Here is a 14,851-nt window from a genome sequence, read left to right as displayed (position 1 = left end):
TCAGTGTTGTCACATGAGAAGATATAATAAAATATTTACAAAAAATGTGAGGGGTGTACTCACTTTTGTGAGATACTGTATGTATGTAAGTGTATATCTAGCGATTTCCATGGAGAATGAACCAGTTCTAGCATTTTATAAAAGCTCTCTGTATTTTGTAACTTGGTGTAATATCCTACCGCAGTCTGGTAAGAGCGACCTGTTCTATTCCAGTTGGTGTTACATTCTCTATAACGCTGCTTTGATACATGTCCCCTATCTCCACTCCTCTATTTGGGAAGCACTGTGATAGTTCCCCTAGCAGGACGTTCCTTCTCTTCTAACACCCTCTTGACGGCTTCATTGACGGCACATTGCAGAGAGAACGGAGTTGCACAAACTGTCATATTAGTGTTGCTCTCTCCATAATTAGTGCTTCATTCTGTATTCTGCCATTCAGCCATGTCAGAGTTATAGCTTAGAGAGCTCCTGTGCTACACTGTATGGGGCAGTCCGCAGTTAGCCATGGCCCATGTCTCAGAAGATCCATTACAGGGAGGACCATGGACCCTCGTATATCCAGACAATCCCACCCACAAGAGGGATCAAGATCACAAATATTCTCTCTGGAAGATTGTCTGGGGTTGCTGTATGTCTCGTGCCGAGGGAGCAGATCTGGCTGCCCTTGTGGGTTGGATCAGTCTGATATATGACTACCTTAGGTGCTCTCTGTAATGGTACAAGTGATGTATGAGACCTGAATGTGGACCCACCAAAGAACAAGCTAACTGAGCCCCGGTCAATTCTTATTGTTCTCATAAACTCTTGTTTATGGCTTATAATTTAATTCTATCTCCAAGCATCATAAGAACTATAGCCCTGTGTAATGGAAATGATGCTAGGAGTACCCTGGGCCAGTTCACCAGTAATGGGCAAACCATTTTGCAATGATTTGCCCTCTTACCAGGGTTCTGCCAGGCGCAGAGCTTCAGAAGCCGGACGCCAATACCACTAGTCATTCAGTGACTGAGAATCTCAACTGAGCTCTCTCAGCCAAAGAATGGCCCTCTGTGCGTGGAATATGCACAGAATTCACATTATCTGGCACAGAACTCTCATCCCAGACTGGCTAATGACACTCGTCTAAATATCTCTGTATGTAAAGACTCCAAGCACCATGACCACTTCAAATCACTGAACCGGTCATGGTGCTTGGAGGAACCCTTTAACATTTAGATTTCTATAGATAGATTGTTTCCTACGTTAATATTTTCTGAAAGGTAGCTCCCCTTTTATATATTTGCAGACACCTGTAATGAGTCTCTCCTAACCCCCGTACCACCTTGTGTGTCTAACCATACAGAGGGACTGCCTCCTACCCATAATCAACTACTGTCTGATAGCAGAATATATCTGGAATTTCAGCCAGTCTTAATGTTCCCATTATTTATAATGACAATGCTGAGCATATCCCATAAACTCAGCAGGTGTGTCTAGTTCAGCACTTGCAGTGACATACATACCGGGGTCGCAGGTATGACCCAGGTATGTATGTCACCGGGCCAGCCTCTTCTCCTGGGGGGCCCAGGAGCCGGCCACCTCAGGGCCCCCCGAGGCTGGCCCTGCTGTCACCCGGCTGGCCGGTCCTGCGGGCGCACGAGGGAGCACTGTCTCCTGGGTGCTTCCTCTTCAGCTCCCTCGCGCACCGCACTGATACCGGAGCAGGAAGATGACGTCATCTTCCGGCTCCGGCACTAGTACGCGGCGTGCGAGGGAGCTGAAGAGGAAGCACCCAGGAGACAGTGCTCCCTCGCGCGCCCGCAGGACCGGCCAGCCGGGTGACAGCAAAGCAAGCAACACCACTGGACCCCAGGGCATCCCCTCAGCTCTCACACAGGTAAGGAGGCTGGGGGGATTAAAAAAAACTGTGTTTGTGTGTGTGAGTGTATGTTAGTGTGTGTTTGCTAGTGTGAGTTAGAGTATGAGTGTGAGTTAGAGTATGAGTGTGTGTTAGAGTGTGAGTGTATGTTAGTGTATGTTAGTGTGTGTTTGTGAGTGTTTGTGAGTGTGTGTTAGAGTGTGTGTTAGAGTGTGTGTTAGAGTGAGTGTTAGTGTGTGTGAGTGTATGTTAGTGTGTGTTTGTGAGTGTGAGTGTATGGTAGTGTGTGTTAGTGTGTGAGTGTGTGTTAGAGTGTGAGTGTGTGTTAGTGAGTGTGTGTTAGAGTGTGAGTGTGTGTTAGTGAGTGTGTGTTAGTGAGTGTGTTTGTGAGTGTGAGTGTATGTTAGTGTTTGTGAGTGTGTTAGTGAGTGTGTTAGTGTGTGTGAGTGTATGTTAGTGTGTGTTTGTGAGTATGAGTGTATGGTAGTGTGTGAGTTAGAGTGTGAGTGTGTGTTAGTGAGTGTGTGTTAGTGAGTGTGTGTTAGTGAGTGTGTGTTGGTGAGTGTGTGTTGGTGAGTGTGTTAGTGAGTGTGTTAGTGTATGTTAGTGTATGTTTGTGAGTGTATGTTAGTGTATGTTAGTGTGTGTGAGTGTGTGTTAGAGTGTGTGTTAGTGTGTGTGTTAGTGTGTGTGAGTGTATGTTAGTGTGTGTTTGTGAGTGTGAGTGTATGTTAGTGTGTGTGAGTGTGTGTTAGTGAGTGTGTGTGTGTGTTAGAGTGTGTGTGAGTGTATGTGTCTGTTACTGAGTATGTTTGTGTGCATCTGTTAGTGAGTGTGTGTGTATGTCTGTCACTGAGTGTGTGTCTGTCAGTAAATGTGTGCATCTGTTCATGAGAGTGTGTGTGTGTGTGTCTTAAGCACTTACCTTTCTCCAGCGCCGGACTCCCTTGGCGCTGGGAATCTCTCTGCCCCGATCCGCCTCTCAGCTCCGAATGCGCATGCGTGGCAAGAGCCACGCGCGCATTCAAACCGCCCATAGGAAAGCATTACTCAATGCTTTCCTATGGACGTTCAGCGTCTTCTCACTGTGATTTTCACAGTGAGAATCGCAGAAAATCCTCTAGCGGCTGTCAATGAGACAGCCACTAGAGGCTGGATTAACCCTCAGTGAAACATAGCAGTTTCTCTGAAACTGCTATGTTTTCAGCTGCAGGGTTAAAACTAGAGACCTGGCACCCAGACCACTTTATTGAGCTGATGTGATCTGGGTGTCTGTAGTGGTCCTTTAAGTGTATGTGTTTATGCATGCAGTGGCGTACATACCGCGGTCACACAGGTCGCAGCCCTGCGACCCGGTGCCCGCCGCCATGTGTTGCGGCCCCAGCCCGCGCAGAGTAAGCGCGCGCGCGGGGGGGGCCCACGGATCAGTTTTCGCACCGGGGCCCCTTGGGTTGTGTGTACGCCACTGAGCACTTGGCAGTAGTTTCATTCAGTAAAAGTCAAACTGTTTCTTGAGCTACGTTCTCCAGTCATGTTTTTAAATGGATGGAGCTAGTGGAGGCCACTCGTGTTAAAATAACAAATGTTCTCCCCGTGAAATCTGTAAAAGACGTCAAATGTTGGGGACCAGGGCAGCTTGTCACTGCTTTTCTCTAAATATTGTAGGTTTAAGAATCAGAAAAACAAAAGCACAGAAAGAGTAGCTTCTCAAAACAAAATATCTGGAAGGTCACGGGTTATTATAATACACGAAGTGTCTGTTTAAATAAAAGGTTATGTATTGTGTAGTTTTTCTAACCTTGAACATTGAACATACTATCTGTAAATCACATTGTGATCTGTCTTTCTTTTTAATTTTCAGAGTCTCCAGAGACTCACGATTCTCTCCAAACTGTCAGTGGCTCGTCAGCTAGTGATAGTTTCTCCACTGTTGACCTGAACTCTTCTACAAGTGACATCTCATTGGAAAGTACTGGTGGGTCATAGCAGTAATAACTGTTGCTTTTTCATTTTACAATCAGGTGGATATTTTAGAGACTTTAAAAGAGGAAATCATATCTTTGTGATCAGTGATTGCACATATTTTGAATATGAGATTGTAGACTTTATTGGGCATCAGATCACCCACATTATATAGCGAGAAAACATGGAGATTTAAATAAATGGTGCAATGGAAGGCTGTGCCTTGTTAGTTTTACAGAAATATAAATGGGTCCCATGCACATTTAACAATTAAAGGACCACTATAGGCACCCAGACCACTTCAGCTCAATGAAGTGGTCTGGGTGCCAGGTCCCTCTAGTTTTAACCCTGCAGCTGTAAATATGTTTCACTGACGGTTAATCCAGCCGCTAGAGGTGCTTCCGCGATTCTCACTGTGAAAATCCCAGTGAGAAGACGCTGGACGTCCATAGGAAAGCATTGAGTAATGCTTTCCGATGGACAGTTTGAATGCGCGTGCGGCTCTTGCCACGCATGCACATTCGGATCTGACGTCAGCAGGGGGTGGAGAGTTCCCCAGGGAGGGAGGGAGGGAGCCTGGCACTGGAGAAAGGTAAGTGGCTGGAGGGGTTTTAACCCCTTCAGCCCAGCGGGAGGGGGGTCCTGAGGGTGGGGGGGACCTAATGACTCTATAGTGCCAGGAAAACATCTGCTGCATTCAATGTTCTCCAACCAGAGAAGTCAGATGTCCCTATAAGATAAAGCATGACCATTGATGGACAATGTTCATTGGCTAGAGGGAGCTCAGCTGCATGGTCCTACTTTGCTTAATCGGGCAATATGCATTCTCTTGCCAGAGAAGACTGAATACCCGGGATGTGGTCACAGGTGCCTGGTGGGACCCAGGTAAGGTGTTCCATACTTGGAGTATTCCTAGAAATGTCCATGAAAGACTGGAGTCGATACAATATTTACTGTAGATCTATCTCACTGACATCTATTGAAACTGGAAGGCATGTACATGGCGTCTTCCTATGGTGTCATCAAGCACGGGGGACTTTTAGCAGCTGGGATTTTTGTTGTTTACTCTGTATTTATCTTTTATTTCAGTGTTTATACTCCTTGATTTAAAGCTGCTCTCTGGGTCTGCGTTATCTATAATGGCATTACCTACTCTACTTAATGTAACTCTCTTTATTTATTGAGTGATACTGTCTGCTGACATTTCCAAATGTTGTATTTTTTTCTTGTTACTAATTCCCGGGATGTCCAGAGACCCGAGATGCTCCTAAAGGTGACACCAGCTCCCAGACCGAGAACGCAAAGCTGAGTGCTTTGCAGAAACAACTGGACATTGAGCGGAAGGTGAAGCAGGGAGCAGAGAATATGATCAACGCATATTCCAATGATCCTCTTAAAGTAAGTCTGATACATTGAAACTGAGTTTAATAAAAAATAATATTTTTTAAAATTGTTGATGGGGGAGGGGCAACACCCAAAACGCTCGTACACCTTTTACATGACATGCCTTTTACACCCTCACAGGGAGGTGATACAAATTACCAACTAGATTTCCCGAGATCTCTCACAGTGAAATAGTTGAAGGCACGCGCTTTTCTTAATCACCCATGAAGCACTTTTCTAATTTCTAAGTAGAAAGGATGCATGTTTTTTATTGTTTTATTTAGGATTTCTTCCATAATGCGTGTCTATAATTCAGTCTGCCTGCAAGGAAGCACTGTAGTGTGCCTAGTGCCCTTCCCCCCAGATGCAAGCATTCCGCTGCTGTATTTTGAGCCATTAAGGCTCTCATATACTGAAAGAGAAACAAAGTGAACTGGATTTATCGTCCCTGCATGTTATGTACAAAGATTGCCTGGAACTGACATAATAATACTTTAATATCTGGGTGAAAATAATTGTTTGAGATCATTGAAAAGTAAACATATGAATAGAAAAAATGATCCAGGCACTCCAGCGAATTCCAAAATAGAGGCAATTTTTATTGGAACAAGGAATCAAAAAGCAACGTTTCAACCCAAGCTTGACAAAAGCCCTAAGGGGTTGAAACGTTGCTTTTTGATTCCTTGTTCCAATAAAAATTGCCTCTATTTTAGAATTCGCTGGAGTGCCTGGATCATTTTTTCTATTCAAATTTCATGCTTGGTCCATTTGGTACTGAGACTTGTCCACTTGAGCACCATGAATTCCATGACAAAGGATTGAGTGCGCTTACACCATCTACATATATTATGAGAACTAAACGTAGTCCACGTGTATCCTGGGTTGTAAGTAGTTAGAGTTTATTTCTTGGAATGAGGTTAATTAGTCCTATATCACTCCATATAGTTTAATCAGCTATTCTTATTACTGTTACAGAATGTCCACCATATTGCTGCTGTCCAGGAAAAACTTAAAGACAGCCAGAATAAAATAGCCAGTTTGCACAGTCGCATCCAGTCTCTTATCAAAGGTAAACGTTCAGTCCTCGTATGCAGTTTGGAAGAATATTAATGGGTAACAATGAACACGTATTTTATATTTTTGTGAGTTTTAGTTTTTAGAGTTTGGCTGTGTGTCTGGGCCATGAGATATTCTGGGTGCCAACTGTTTTTATATATCGTGATCCAGAAGCCACCTGTGGAGGTACAGAGTCCATGGATGTGACTAAACTTTAAAGAAACAATCCAAACACCATAACTACTACAGGCCATTATTGTTACGGTGCCAGGAGTGCCCTGGTGGCCACTTTGTAAGGAGTCAAATTGTATTAGAATGGCTCCGCAGGGCTTGCTCCGGGCTCAGATCAGGAGAGCTAAGAGAAGTTCCTGTTTAGGAGTGTCCGGCTCTCCGTCGCTGGTAGTGGACGCAGGGAGCGGCACCTGACATCTAATAATGGGGTGCCAGGGCAGGACTTGTACCATAACCACATCAAGCTTTAACTCTCTTACAAGGAGGTATAAGAGATCTGTACGTATCCCATAATGTCTACACTCCAAGGTTTTATGAGGAAATGTACAGCTGTATCTTCCAATTGCTTTGTCTTTGCATTTCCTCTTAGAAGTGGGAGCTAAAGGGAGTAATGAGAAGGTGCAAATACATTTTATATTATTTTATAAATTAAATATCATAAAGTCGGGGCGGGGCCTGACAGCCAAGATGGCCGGTCGTGTTCATTGAGAGCTCCTGCACCAGCGGGCACAAAACTGCTAATCCTAAACGAAATATTAATGCCTGCAGCACGAGGTGCCTGGAAAACGACACAAGATTGCACAGGGAACGGAATGACAACTGTCCCGCACCGAAACTCTGGGAAATCACCTGAACCGGCCATGCGGCCTAATTCAGAACGGAACCTGAAGCCTGGGGGAGGCGGCCGATCTCCCGGCACGGGTCCCGCTCACAAGCGAGCATCCAACATGGCCCAGCTACCCCCCCCTTTGGACCGGCGGGGGTTATCCCGGTCCGCGCTGGGGACGTTTGCCCCTGCAAATCGGCTTAATCAAGTGACAAAACCAGCGACCTACCAAGCCTGCCAGGGCCCACGCAAGATGGCGGCCCGACAGAGACCCGCAACAAGAAGCACCCTCACAAAGCCGCCTGAGAATGTCCAGGAATTTTTCCATAAGCTTTGTACCAACCTATGGACACAATCTCGCATCAGAGGTCGGGCATTCCATCTAGTGGTGAAGGAAATGGCGGCATGGATCCGTCCTGCCACCAGACGCCGCCTGGGGAGACACTCACACCGCGCTCCTAGAGCTGCCTCCGGACTGAGTTCGGACCGGAGAGCCGGTTGGCGGGAAATGCAAGCAGACTCCCCAAACATCATCCCTCACCCTCGCACACAACCGAGCGAAACCGCCAAGCACACTCGACCCACTTACCACTCAACGGCTCCAGCAGCCTCCGAACACAGCAGTTTGCAAGCCACAGCATGCACAGCGAAGCCTACTGCTCGCACCCACGCCAACCGCCGGAAAAATGAGACCTCAGCCCTCACCCCAGCCTGGCGCAAACTGAATGTCAAGAAACGGAAAGGTCAGTACCTGCAGACCCGCTCATCACGGCAGACAGGGGCAGAAAGAAGGCACTTGGTCGGACCCACAGATACCCGGGACTGCTACTCCCATCATCACCGCCTGGACGTTCTGAGCAATATCGCCCACACGCCTGCACTATTCCTGCCGCTGGTGGGAATAGGCTGAGCAGACCCTTGGACTGTAGCCGCAGTACCATCTCAGCCGACACCTTCAACATCCACTCACTGGGATCACGCGAGAATTTGCCCGTTCATACCTGCGGCTCAACGAGGAGATCCATCGTCAACCCTGGGGTCCTGAACTGTCTGCAATTACTCGCAATACTATTTAAAAATTCGTGCAGTTTAAGTATTTTTTTCCTTCTTGTTTTTAATTTTTAATTTTCTTTAAATGTTTCACACGTGTTTGCATAATTTACCTAAAATGCATAGATCGGGGCAAAGCATGTAACCTACTGTCTAACCACTGACCATACCCACTTAGCCTAACATAACCTTGATGCATAGGCTCTAGTTTATCCTTATTTACCTGCTCTAGGTTTGCTAGCCTAGTATAGTTTATGTTGTCAATATCTCCATATATTCTGGATTGTTCTCACAATGTATCTCGTAAGCCCACACTATCCAGGTATAGAAAACATAGCCAACGCATAGACCTAGCCTACAGTAACCTAGCTACCTACACAACCGACTGTTATTACTTGTTATTACTTGTTATTATTTTAAAAAAAATGTGCCTGATTATTCTGTGCCCCGCATGTTGAGCGTGGGAAAAGTTGGAGGACTGCTTTTGGGGCACCTTCTACCTTCTTGTGACAAATATTTGCACAACAAAAATAAAGAATTACAAAAAAAAATATCATAAAGTCTAGGCTTGGATATAGTGGTGTTTGCTTGATTCTCTGTTGCATTGAGTTTAGAATTATTGAAGTATTATTAATCACCGTGTATAATATACATTACTTACATTATGTCTCAATCTTTACAGAAGAACCATCGTTACCAGCTCCGGAGACGGACATTAATACTGCTGCCCCTTCGCTGTTGGTGACGGACACACAGGAGCCAGAGCCGGCTGGGTATTCACTTTACATCTTTCTCATCAATGTTGTTAGGACCTGAATCCATCTCAGTTTGCACCACCACACCTGCTGATTATCTATATGTCTGTTGTGGGGGTTAAATAATGTCCTGAATATAGCAGCATCATTGTCTAAGATATAATGAGTATAGTGATATGACAACTAGATAAACTATTCTTTTCTTCCTCCTGATAGCGATTTTCAAATCTTCTCTATGCAACCAGTTGTCCTACCGGATGTGGAACCTGACTTAGACGCTCCTCCTGCTCCAAGTCAGACATTTTTATATAGCATTCTGCGTGAGATTTCGATTGATATTGAGTTCCCGGATTTCCTGGCTCAGGTAAAGCTCTCAGATGTGCTGGTTGTTCTTTACCTCTAAACTTCATCAAAAAATGAGCACTCTGTGTACAATAACCATTATAGCACAGTAATGTAGTTATGGTGCAATGATTCTGTGGATATGAGCCCACTTATTTGTGTGTTAAACCATTTAGGAGCTTTTTGACAAATAAGGGCTTGGCTGGTCCATGTGTCCCCTATGCCAACGTTGATGGTTGAACTCGGGCTAAATCTGGTTCTTGTAGTTCTTGTAACTCCCTGTCAATCATTAATATAACCTCTGATAGAGAAAACATAGCGAGAGAGTAGACATTAGACAATGCTTCTTTTTCTCCTCCTTTGCCATTTCCTAAATCTTTATAGGTAAACAGAGAATCTCAGGGGAAATGCTTTTAGTGTGTTATTCAGTGTTATACGTTGCAGATAGGTAACACAAGAAATCCTTTTATCATGTATGGTTTTCCTTTCTAGGATTTTGAAGAAGGCCACGAACATACCAGCGATGGCAAAGAAATGGTTACAAACCCAACACCAGACGTGTGGTATGATTACTTACCTGTGTTACAGGAGCCTTTTATTCTAAGTCTTTTTTATTGTGGGGGGTGTTTAGGACAATTTCAATAATTTCTGAACGTTTTCCTTTCTTGGTAGTATTCGTCTCCGGATTCCTCTCACCATGGAGGACTTCAAGCTCCGCTCTGTGCTGGGTAGAGGGACCTTCGGGAAAGTAAGTTTAAGGTGGAATTCCTATTCTAGTTCGATATAACGGATGTCTTAACAGATGCAGCACAACAATTTGTTCATTTTAATTTCAGGTTCTGCTGGCTAAATACAAGGACACAGGCAACATGTATGCCTTGAAAGTAATAAGAAAAGGAGACATAGAATCATCATCAATACTCGATTGGTCAGTAAATGAAGAACAATTAATGGTTTTTGGAAAGAAAAGGTCATGTTTTCTGTCTTTTGTTTGTCAATTGGTTTTGGAGATCGGGGGAAAATTACTTTTATCTTTTAATTTTTCCTTTCCAGCCTTCTGATTGAGAAGCGGGTATTTCAAGCTGTGACCAACAGGCGTCACCCATTTCTTATTAACATGTTTGGGAGTTTCCACACTCAAGATCACGCCGTTTTTGTGATGGAATATGCTGCTGGGGGCGACCTAAAGACACACCTCAAACGAGGTCCATTTCCAGAACCCAGAGCTGTGTGAGTATAAGCTGCAGGTCTAATCCAATGTTCTGCAGGAGGGCTACAAATTCCATAAATTCTAGTTATTTATACCTGTTTATGCCAGGGATATAACAGGGAGAGCAAAAACAATACTCATTACATTAAAACAGTAACAACATCTTTCAAACAGAATTTGACAAACTCTTTATAAAAGAACGATACAGTTTCAAATAGTAGAGTAAGAAGCAATCAGATATAACTGAGGAGGAGGACAGATAGCTAGCTCTGTGGGTTTTAGAATGAGTATAAACATGATTAGCCATTAACAAACATATTAAAAATGACTTCATACTGTATACCATGATGTATAGCCTATGGGCTGCTGTATATCTGCCTGCTGTATGTGTCCAATGCTGTATCAGTGCGGTTACATACACCACTGTGTGCACCAACTATAGCTTACTGTCTGGGAAGCATCGGCATTGGTGAATGGAACCAGCTGTGAATGGTAAACGACCGTCACAATTGTATAAGCCGATAAATAACCAGCCACCAGCAGTGAGAGAGCAGAAGAAAACCCGGGATTTAATGCAATATGTCAGAACACAGAGTGACTTGGAATATACGGAATTAAAGCAGTTAATAACAAAACACTTCATCTTCTAGAAAGTAACAGATTTATTAATTATTCCCAGATTTTATTTGGCCTGTGTCGTCCTGGGACTGGAATTCTTACACCAACAGAAGATCATCCACCGGTAAGATTATAGAAAAAATACTACACATGGAGTGTCCGTGATATTTGTGTTATTGTATTTAACCCTGTTTGTTTATAGTAAGTTATTCACATTAACAATTTTAAAATCCTAAAGAGTGAAATCTAAGTGCCTCTAGTGTTATGTAAAATGAATAAAACTTAATTTTCTGCATTTTAATCTAGAGACCTGAAATTAGACAATATTGTTCTGGACGACAAAGGGTTCGCGAAGATCACAGACTTTGGTCTTTGCAAAGAAGGTAAATATAATTTTATAATTAAAACATACATTTTGATAAAAGTATTCTCACTCAGTAAGGTCAAAATGTCCCGGCAATGTCAGAGCTAGCTTTCATATAAACAACCTTTTAATATATAAAATGATGTGTATGAATTGTGTTCTTCATTCCAAAAGGAACTCTGTAACGGTAAAAGTATTTATTTTTAATTTAAAGTATCCATGGGGTCTTTCAGGTTATGCGGCCCCCTTTAAGCTAAAATGTTTTTACTCAGTCTCTATCCAGGGCTGAGCAGGCAGTGTCGGATGCACACTCACATTACACACAGCCAGCACACACCACATACAGATCACACACAGCCCCCACACACACTGGGGAGGAACTGAAGGAGATATTACTGGGAGGGCAGAGGGTGAGACGCTATGCATAGGGCTCCAGGTAGGCAAACCCCCAATTATTCTAATTAAAATTATTAAAGGAGATTGGGCTACTGCTTTAGTCCTTTATATTTTCACACCCCTCTGGTTACCGACATGGAGAACCGTGTCTGACAGCATCCCATAAACTCCTGCTGGGTAAAGGTTTATGGAGTGAATTCAAGCTCCACTGAATAACAATCTCAGCGATATCTATTCACTATTATTCTTATAGAAACACTAGATCCGATACAGAAACATGTCACCAGCCGTGATTTGCTAAAACTGAATCTCTATCTTCAACTTATACCCAATTCTATTTTCCTTATTTCTGAGGAATCGGATACGGAGACACAATTGGGTCCGCTTGGGGAACACCGCTTTACGCAGCTCCTGAAGTCTTAATGGGCAAGCCGTACACAAGAGCTGTAGACTGGTGGAGCGCTGGAGTGGTCAGTTATGCAATGCTGTCTGGAAAGGTAAGAACAGTCTTTCAATAGGAATTTGTAAGCAGATTCATTCTCTGCAAATCCAAAGAGACTCTACCAATTTAAAGAAGCACTCCACACACCTAAAGCACTGTAGCTTGCTGAAATGCTTTATTTACGCAGTGTCCATTTTCATTTTATAAAACGTGCAGATTTCAATGTAAGTTAACCTTGTTACACAGCTCTGCTGTCAATCATACAAATGGTCCGGTTACTTCCTGGTTGTTTAGCTCAGGGGAGATACACTCAAGAGGCAGCAATTGCCCAGAGCACCTGCCTTGCAACGACTTCTCATTGAGCTGCATTGGGAGGTCTGTGATTGGACAGTCACAGAATGTCTGGGCGGGGTTAGAAGAGGAGGGCTTGTAAAGGCTGCAGTTAAGAGATCTGTAGCTTTTGCAAGCTTTTTTTTGGTATTACAATATTAATATAACATCCCAACATTCCCCTGCATATTAACCCTTTCCCTTCCCAAAATAGATCCCCCGAGAGATGCATTCCTAGTTGTTATTACCCCCTCTCAATTAACCCTCTGACCCCTTGTTCCCCAAGAAACATTTGTCTGCCAAACACCTCCCACTCCGTGATTTGCTTCTACCATTCCCTGATAGTGAAATAAATCTCTTTCCAATGAATTAGCTCTATCTTATGTCCCTGGTCCCTGGTTACTTAGTCCTTTGGTGACTGTTGGATAGCTGTGTGTACATAGTGTGTAACCCTCTGTATACTGCTCCCTGGCTAATACCTGTACGGTAAGAGAATGCCCAGTAGTTTTGGCCCTAATACATAAAACAAGCTCAATACTTACTTGTCGAAGTCTTCCTTATTGATTGTTTTTATGTCTCTGCCAAAAAGGAAATCAAGCCATCATAGCCCATTATACCCGAACAAAATACAAAAATCAATACACCATATTAAAAGTGAATAAAAACACCAGGAGAGATAAAATATAATATAGACCTTCCAGTTCTTTCTCCAGTTCTTAGACACCAGGAGAGATAAAATATAATATAGACCTTCCAGTTCTTTTCTTATTGAAAATTCCAGCCAATCACAGAGCATCCCCTGATGATGTATATTATAACAGAGTTCAGTCCTCTTGTACATTTGGTACATTCATGCACTCGCACCACACACCTTTCATGCATACTTATTGAAACATTGTACCATCTGTACTACTAACATTATAAAAACCTTAAACTATTCCATTATTGCTCAGCTGTTGATTCCTGTAAAAAAAAAATTTTTTTTATTTATTCTCTAGTTCCCCTTCGACAGCCTTGATATAGACATACTGACTGCGAGTATCATCAAAGGAACATTTCTATACCCAGAAGGTCTATCAAGAAATGCTACTTCGTTAATAAGACAGGTTAGTCGCCACACATGTTTCGTGTTTAATAAATGTAATAGATTATATGAGCCATGATCAAACCGTCCACTGACCATCGATGAGGGAAACTGATCCTGGCGAGCTGCCGTAGGATGAATGAATTCTAAGTTCTTGGAGGTTTCAGGATTAGACCCTCTGCATGGAGCCTTGCGTCTAATAAGTACAGTAATAATTTAGGACATCACATCCCAACATATTGCACCATTACTTTATATGAAGGGTCTGACACAAGTAAGATAGTGATATAAAGTGTGTAGAAAAGAATGGAGGTTCAGATGATCTTTGGAAGAGGGAATGTATCAGTTTTCTTACTTACTGGTCATACACATATCTCAATACCTTAAATTGGATGTAACTATCGGTGTGTTAATGCAGGTAGGGAATCTGTAATAGCAGTATTAGCTGTATTTCAATAATCAAGTCACATAAACACACTGGGCACGGATCAGTGGGAAAGACAAACTATTTTATTCTGCGCAGAATTAACCCAGTGTTGACTCACGTCTAAAATACACTGGGCCCCAGTCCTCCGTTAACAGAGCTTATATATCATAAATGATGTAGTTCATACGTAAGCGAGATATGCAAGGGTTACTCCCATTACTGCAGTAATTAATAACCAATTAACTATTACTTGATTCATTTCCTACTTTACTGCGTATGAATATTCTTAGCATTCCTGGACATAGGTCCAGACCCTGATCATGTACAGCTCTTGTCCCATATCTGGTCATATGGCTCTCAGGCATTTCCGAGATGGTCTGCCACCTTCGTTACTGCCCAACTTAATACCCAAATAGCGAGAGTATTGATATCGCCACAAGTATTTCCCAGCAGTAAACATGTCTAGCATTCCTGCACATGCGCTCAGCAAAAGGGAAGTACTGCAGTTTTTAACCATATGTGTATCAGATGTTTATTGGGCATCCTGCAGCCTCTACTACAAAACATTCATTATTACTGAGAATTAAACCAAACCCGGAGTATCTGCTTATTCATTCTATGACATCCTTAATGATCCGTTATTCATTAGCCATAAGACACTAATATTTAATATTTACATGACATACAGCGCTCCCACTAGCGCCCTGTATAACAATATAGTTGAAGGTAGTTAGCG

General features: G+C 43.1%; 1 protein-coding gene across 1 annotated transcript; it reads left to right on the top strand.

Annotated features, from left to right (window-relative positions):
* Nucleotides 1–504: 504 nt before the first annotated feature.
* LOC134585851 (serine/threonine-protein kinase N2-like) lies at nt 505–14,531 on the top strand. The gene is made up of 16 exons (XM_063441324.1): nt 505–670; nt 3,720–3,833; nt 5,073–5,218; nt 6,179–6,272; nt 7,040–7,840; nt 8,830–8,920; nt 9,119–9,266; nt 9,737–9,807; nt 9,917–9,992; nt 10,081–10,172; nt 10,298–10,474; nt 11,134–11,196; nt 11,379–11,455; nt 12,187–12,329; nt 13,603–13,710; nt 14,421–14,531. The coding sequence occupies exons 1-16, from the start codon at nt 505–507 to the stop codon at nt 14,529–14,531; spliced, it is 2,478 nt and encodes an 825-aa protein (XP_063297394.1).
* The last annotated feature ends 320 nt before the right edge of the window (nt 14,532–14,851 follow it).

This window comes from Pelobates fuscus, chromosome 2 (genome assembly GCF_036172605.1).
Source record: "Pelobates fuscus isolate aPelFus1 chromosome 2, aPelFus1.pri, whole genome shotgun sequence".
Classification (NCBI taxonomy): Eukaryota; Metazoa; Chordata; class Amphibia; order Anura; family Pelobatidae; genus Pelobates; species Pelobates fuscus.
The sequence above is the reverse complement of the archived record's forward strand: the minus strand, read 5'-3'. Positions and strand labels throughout refer to the sequence as shown.